A 7,846-nucleotide genomic window follows, 5' to 3' on the forward strand; every position below is an offset into this window, starting at 1 on the left:
ATTAGTATTAATAATGTACCCCAACTACAGTAGTACTTGCCATCTGTAAGGTTCTGTGGGTCACAGTCGTCACCTTTAATTAAAGTATGTGTGACATTTGACACGTTTACTATTGCCAATCTAATGAAACTTCTTCTTTAAATTTCTATATTTTATATCAGCTATCAGCTCAAACATGGGCCCGGGTTACCTAAATTCAGTAAAATATTCCCGATTTATGGTTATTAAAGAGCTATGGCGAGTCGATACTTTTGAGAGCAACGCCATCTGTGAGCAAGAATATTGTACCTCGAGGAAGGGGGTACAGAATAGAGATAAGTGGCCATTCTCCCATCATTTCGTTCTGCGTTCCGTGTCCTAACATCGCCATCATTCCATTCCTGAACGGGTGAACAGTCAATTGAACAAGGGAATAGTATTGCAAGGTCGTCTGTAGTCCTGAAAGAACATTTAAAGGAATTTTATCACTTGTGTCTCGGCGTGGTGGGAGCGCCTTGGCATTATGGCTGGTGGTGGGGGAGGGTCTTCTGCTGCGGCGGCGGCAGCCCTGTCGTCAGACATAAGCCGCCGCAACCCCCAAGATGAGTACGAACTCATCCAACGTATTGGGAGTGGAACCTATGGAGATGTTTACAAGGTAATCGCGATAACGTTTTAACCAAATTGGATCATCGTCGTCCAAACAACGTTGATCTCCACTGATACCTCTGGTTTACTTCCGTGTTTCCCGTGTTTTTTGGGTGTGTGTGATTACGTTATATATCCAAAGACTTTCTCATTTTTTGTGCTTCAGTGGCCCACCCAAGTTTGACAGTGAGTTTTTTTTTTTTCATGACAGTTATGATGATCCCTTGATTATCATAGTGTCAGAAATTCAGAGAGATGCCTCAGAGGCCATTTCATTTTCATTTTGGGAGAGGGGGAGGTAAGTCTCGAGATATCAGTTTTCTAATCGTCGTCTCTGAGAGTAAAGTACCCCTAAGCTATTCCCATTTTGGCCCCTTGTAATACTAGCCTATGTCCTTCAGGTCCCTATTATTTCCATTAGGCCCCTTTTATTTCCTTTAGTCCCTTTATATATTCTCCTTAGCCCCTTTATATATTCTCCTTAGCCCCTTTATATATTCTCCTTAGCCCCTTTATATTTTCTCCTTAGCCCCTTTATATATTCTCCTTAGCCCCTTTATATATTCTCCTTAGCCCCTTTATATTTTCTCCTTAGCCCCTTTATAATTTCTCCTTAGCCCCTTTATATATTCTCCTTAGCCCCTTTATATATTCTCCTTAGCCCCTTTTTATTTTCTCCTTAGCCCCTTTATAGTATTTTCTCCTTAGCCCCTTTATATATTCTCCTTAGCCCCTTTATATATTCTCCTTAGCCCCTTTATATATTCTTCTTAGCCCCTTTATATATTCTCCTTAGCCCCTTTATATATTCTTCTTAGCCACTTTATATATTCTCTGTAGCCCCCTCGTATTCTCATTAGGTCAAGCAAACTACAGAAGTTGCAATGGGATAGGTACTACCTAGGTACCTACTAGGTACCTAGTAACCTTCCACAGTTCCACAGTAGGTAGCTAGCCTATGTCAAAACTTGCAAAAACTAATCTTTTATATGTTATGGAAGATCTGTAACGAAACATTTATAATAGCCTTCTTGCATAGGCTTTAGGTATAATGTTAGATAATGATAAATTGTCTTTATCTCTTATAAAATTAGAGAATTTTAGATATACCTATCTTTTTAGAAATTTAGTAAATTTGTGTTGTAGTATGTAAGTTTAAAATGGCAGATTCTATTTATCATAGTATTGCCACCAGTAGAACAGAATTTGTGGGTTTTGATTTACTCGAATGGAACACATTACAAACAGATACTACCTAAGATTGATTTCATCCTCGTTGTTATAAACAATAAATCTTTTATGTCACCAAACATTATATTATTTGGTAAATTTTTACTTTGATACCAATGCCACTCCCTAAGTAAGTGCTTTGTGTAGTTCCAGACCCATGGAGAAAAAAAAAAAAAAAAACGACAGTAAATAACCCAATAACAATAGGGTAGGTTTAAGGTAGAATTTAATGTGGTTGAGTAAAAGATTAGGTATTTCTACAGAAGCAGTCCGCACGGACTGCAAGGAAGGTAACCACGGATACGACATCCGCTAAGGATCCACTAGGGATTGGGGCATCCAATGTATTTCGCCATGTTTAGTACTGGCCCTTGGGGGGTTAATTACAGTCGTCTGAATAAATATTACTTAAAATTCTTGTTCAGCAGGTAAAACTGCACAGAAAAATCGCAACTGCCATAGTCTAGGCCGCCGCGGATAAGTTCCCTAGATCTACCAAAGATTACTACTATAGCCTGCTATAATGCTATTTTAAGATTATTCTGAGTAAAACACAATGGTAGTGGGTAATCAATAATTTATCAGACCCAAGCAGCAATGGAAAATAAATTATAGGCATATTACTGGTATTTTACCTTAATACCACTGCTCAATATTGGATTCTTTATACTGTGCTCAGAGATTCCTTAATATCCTTAATGCGTTACCTAAGTACTACCTATATTAAAGAGACTCGGTGCGCTACATTAAAATTCCAAAAATGAGTTGTGTTATTAAAGTAAAATACTTATAATAGGCCTATATTTGATTTACACTGCTGCTTAGCTCTGATAGATTATTCTAGATACTAGGCTATCTGTAATTTTTTACTCAACCAGATCACAAAATGCCTCAAAAATAATGAAATGTCAGTATTGAAATTATATCTCAAGTAAGAGGTCTTTTTGATTATTAGTATAGACCAAACTGCAAGCTTAGTTGGAAAAGACTGCTACAAACTGAATGGCTCCATTAGGGAAGTAGTCTGGTGCAAAAAGAAAAGTTAACTTAGAAATAAAGATTAAATTTTGAAAGAGAAATAACAAAGAAAAACGCGTAGGATAATTAGCAAAGTAAAATAAATAGGTAAAACAAATAACTAGACTTCAGTGTACTATGAAGTGAGACGAAGTCAATATGCTTAACAGAAAGCATTTTTACCAAGTGTGAAATGTAAAAAGTTCAAATGGTTTATATACAGGATTATTAAGACGATTCAACACTTTGATCAGAACTGGAAAAAAAGTAAATGGTATGTTATATTGAACAGGTTAAGACTGTTAGAATTTTGTGAATATTAAATACGTAGTACTAGCCTATGTGGTGCATGGGTAGATCTGAATGCCAAGAATGATTAAGATTATAAAGGAAACAGCATGTACAGTGAGGCAATTGCATGCTGGTTCCAGCAGAGGTTAATATCAAGGGGAGCATGAGAAATTTTATATGATAAGGTTTTGACCTACAGTTTATATTTCAAGTCGGCTACTGAAAACTAGACAAAGGAACTAAAGAAAATGGAGAATGAAAGATTTTAGATAAGTGTATCTCTCAGTGCTTGTTGGAATTAGTCATTGAAACTTAGAAATAAGGAGGTTAGCCTAACTGGTGGTAGGTGATGGAGGTTTCGGGTGGAGGACTCCCACTCACTCACCTACTGTCACGCAAGACTTTTTATGGTCTCATAGGGGGCTTAGGGCCATCACCTCATGCAATCACTGTAGGTATTACTTAAAGATCTTTGCAGCATCCCTTTGGCCACTAGCTTCACCTCTTTTTCATTCCTGTTACTGTACCTCCATTCTTATTCTCTTCCATCTTTCCAGCCTCTTCTAACAATTGTTTCTCTGCATCTGTGAGGCTTTGCTCCTATTACACCTTTAAAACCTCTTACACTCAATCTCCCTTTCCCTTTCAGCGCAGAATGACCTCATCGTTCCCAGTGCTTGGCCTTTTGGGCTAAATTCTATATTCCATTCCATTCTGTGGTGACAGTTAGTTAGATTGTCTTGTTGGGCTTCTCCCAGATGCCACCAAGTTTCAGTCACTGATTCCATCTGGTGCCAGAAATAATCCTGCATAAAAGCGGATGGTTTGTATTCCTAAAGAAGTAAGTTTTAATTCTGGATAATACTACATATATCATGCCAGCATTTCATTAGGCCACTATGCATACTATTTCAGGCATTTTATAATCCTGATCAATAAGCATTCAGATTTTCCCAGACTATCCGGTGCTACATAATACTAGGTATGTTGTGAATTCTAACAGGCTTGCCTTGTTTTCACATTTTTTATTGTAAGTTTGGTGTTAGTGTTTTATTTTAACATGGATTTGAATAAGGAAAGTGATCAACGAGACTTATTCTATAGTATTTTGGTTGAAGAGAGGTAAACTGCTCTCGCCCAGCGGCCAAAGAAAAGACTGGTGTAGGTGCATGGTCCTTGACCACTCTTCACCTGATCTACGCATGCGTTGCCAGATATCATAAGATTCCTTGCTTTTCATCTGCTTTTTAACCGGATCCAGCTAGGCTCTAGGAATGATCTTATTGTTGAGACCTCAGGTTTGTAGCTATGAAAAATACAAATTTTCTTAGAAAATTTGTCATTTTTTGTCGGTTGACTGTAATTAACCTGTAATAAACCACAGAACTGATTATGTTTTTGTATTCTGGCCATCGTGGAATGCTACTGCACATGCGCAGTGTTACAGGGGGACATTTGGTAAAAATGGTCCCCCGACTAAGTAACATCGCTAACTGGGTCAAGTTAGGGCTGTTTTTTTGTCAGAGGAGTGTGCTAGCAGGTCTATTGCATTTGGAGAGGTGCCTCTCTCTCTCTCTCTCTCTCTCTCTCTCTCTCTCTCTCTCTCTCTCTTCTCTCTCTCAGGTAGGCAATCAGTCAGAGCTGACCTGGATTCCAGTGCATGGTACTGAGTATGGGTTCTACTCCTCCAATGCTGTTTACTGAGCAAAGTACAACTTGTGGATGGAGTAAGGTGAGGAAATGCAAGAAAAGAAATTTTCACTTCTCTTGATCATTGTGCTCTTCCTCTTCCTTGTCACCTTTGCGTTCGTCTAATGTGTGTGGGATTAAGAGGAGGATGTCTCAGATGCCCTCCCACAAGAATTTCTGTCAGTCTTCAAGTAAGCACCTCCCTCTTTGGCAGTTGGCAGCAATATTCATTCATTTGTGGTGGAATGTCTACTATAGAGAAGGTTGTCACAGGGTCAGAGCATGCTCATAACCCAGTCTCTCCCCATTTTTTTCTGAGACATTAAGTCTGTCCCAGACTCTTCCCAGTTTGTACCTCTGCTTAGGTGTGCAGAGGAGAATCTGATGCAGTATCCTGATTTAACATATTATGTGGACAAGGAGAGTAAAATTCATGGAGTAAGATGTCCGAAACCTTTTTAAAAGATATTCCAAAGGACTTTTTGAGTGAGTGCCATCCTTCTGTGGGAGTTGGCAAAAGCATTCACCCTCCTTTGAGTGGGACTTGGAATGATCTCAGGATTCGTTGTCTTCCTATTTATTTCTAGAACAAGAGGGCTGTTTTACACTCGTGTTTGTACCCTGCAGGAGTATGCAGAGAAGAGTCATCTATCATCTTGTTCAGCAAATGCATAATTCCTGAATCATGAATGTGCTGGCAGAAAGTTCATATTTGACAGGCCACTGCTGTACAGTACTGCTGGTATCATGTTGACCATCATCCTTGAATATACAGTACAGTTTTGGTCACCAACACTAAGAGAGGACATAAATAGACTAGAAGGGGTACAAGCAAGAGCCACAAAGTTAATTCCATCCATCAGGTAACTAAGTGACAGGACAACTAACACATTCAAAATACTGAAAGGCATAACAAAAGTAGACAGTAACCTATTCACATTAAATGAAAAACAGACAAGAAATAATGGATGGAAACTAGAACTGAAAAGATACAACACATCTCACTGTAGGAACTTCTTTACATACAAGATATGTGACATGGAATAAGCTGCCACCAAAAATTGTAGATAGCAGCCGTGTGAAAGTTCAAAAGAAAGCTAGACAAAATCATAAGAACACTGTGAATGAATTGTAAAATCTGCTTCTAGGGATAAGTGAGCACATGACGTCTCCTCGGATGGACTAAAGTCTTTGAGACATCCTAATCCTTGAAACTCCTTGTAACTCTCAGTTGCCATGTGCTTGACCCCTGGATTGTGTATACAGGTTGAATGGTTCCTTTACGACAGGTCACTGCTGCACAATGCTGCTTGTGTCACAGCAAACCAGGTATTTTACACTAATCTTACTGTCACTGGAATTGTCCCTGTTTTGAACAAGATTTCTGATATGTCTGCAACCTGTTCTAGTTCAGTTTGACTGAGCTTGTGAAAGTCTGAGACTGTGGCCCTCATACTTTTTATGATTCAACCTTGGCTTATGGTTCAGCGATTAGCACTGCCAGATCCAACCATTTGTGTCTATGATTTTGAGAGTGCTCATCAGGGCAGACTAGTGCATCCAACTTGCACTTAAGGACAGTTTTCTAAGGTCTGAGGGTCTTCAGAACCTTTTGGTAGAGTTAGAATGGTGTTTTCAGATCTTTGAGTTCATTCATGTGTCATGGGTTTATTCATGTGTCAGATGGTCTTGATGAGCAACCACTACTCGTTCATCAAACCAACTTCTTCAGTTCAAAGTATTGTAGGGCTCTCTGTGACTAGTCAGGTTTCTGACTTCCTTGGTCATTGCCAGCTGTTGGTATCTTGGATCAGGTTACAGGTTATCAGTCTTATTTTCAATTCAGAAGGTTTCCTTCTGTCCTGATTTGAGCAATCTACTTGACCCACTGTTGACACTCCAGAGGAAGTTGTGTGTGTCAGAGGATGCAGAGACTAGTCTTTAAGGTTGACTTACCAGTCTACAAACTGACAAACAACCTCCAGTGGAGAGACTCCGATGTGAAGGTTCTTCTCTCCGCTACTGAGTTTGTAGTCATGCCTTCCCTACAGGTTCTGGTTGTACATGTTTGATGACGCTAATGTCTCATCTGTAGATAAGAGGACAACATTCCAGAGGTTTTTTGGTATTGATAGGAAAGGTTTCAACAATCCCCTGTTCTCATGACAAGTTTCAACTGAGAGTAGCTCTTTGTGGTATGGATAGCCATCCATACCACATTTTTACTCTTTCCGATGAGGAAACTTTAGGCAATAGTGGAGAAGGGATGTTAAAATGGCCAGAAAAACCATAATCTATTGCTCAATCTCCTTCAGTCAAGGGTATTGCAAGGAACTGCTGCCAAACCTTCAGGGTGAGTCATGCCTTATGTGTCCAGTATAGGTAAGGTTCAGACTTCTTTGAAACTCCAACAAGGGGGATCTCTATCAGTAAAATTTTTGATGTTGGATCATTTGGTAGACTTACTTTGGCATCTGCTGAGCTTAGTCTGTATTATGTTCATTAATGGTCCTAATCAAAGGTTGCTGATTTGTCGGGATGTATCAAAAGGATATGCATGAAGTTTTTTATCTTAGCCTAGTGGCATTTCCAGCACTTGCACAACACTGTAACTGTACATACTGGATATGCACTTATTCAGAGTCTTAACCTTATGGCTGAATGATCAATTCCCAAATTTTCCCTTGAAACAGAGTACTAGTACGTAACATGAATCCAGTTTTAGTTTTTAATTTATTTGTTGGTCTGTTCAAAGGTATTTAGTTTCTGTTACTTTTTTTGTTTACCTAAAAAAAGTTTTTCATATGTTAATACCCTTTTGTTCAGCCAAAAAAGTTTTGTAGATAGCCACTTTTACCATTCCGTCTGTGTATCATTGTGTCTCTAACTATATTTATCACAATATTTTTTCTCATCCTTTCTGTGGTAGCCATTTTGTAACAGTATTTCCATACAGTTAGTCTTCAAGTGTTTGCATTTAACTTTTTAATTT

At 38.7% G+C, this 7,846-nt stretch overlaps 1 protein-coding gene across 1 annotated transcript in view; it reads left to right on the forward strand.

The window, feature by feature from the left end:
- Positions 1 to 388: 388 nt before the first annotated feature.
- LOC135210722 (mitogen-activated protein kinase kinase kinase kinase 3-like) overlaps positions 389 to 7,846 on the forward strand; it is a 365,691-nt gene continuing 358,233 nt past the window's right edge. Inside the window, 1 exon segment of the mRNA XM_064243517.1 lies at positions 389 to 637. Coding sequence (XP_064099587.1) covers positions 503 to 637 — 135 coding nt within the window. The 5' untranslated portion in view covers positions 389 to 502.

This window comes from Macrobrachium nipponense, chromosome 4, assembly GCF_015104395.2.
Source record: "Macrobrachium nipponense isolate FS-2020 chromosome 4, ASM1510439v2, whole genome shotgun sequence".
In the NCBI taxonomy this organism is placed as follows: Eukaryota; Metazoa; Arthropoda; class Malacostraca; order Decapoda; family Palaemonidae; genus Macrobrachium; species Macrobrachium nipponense.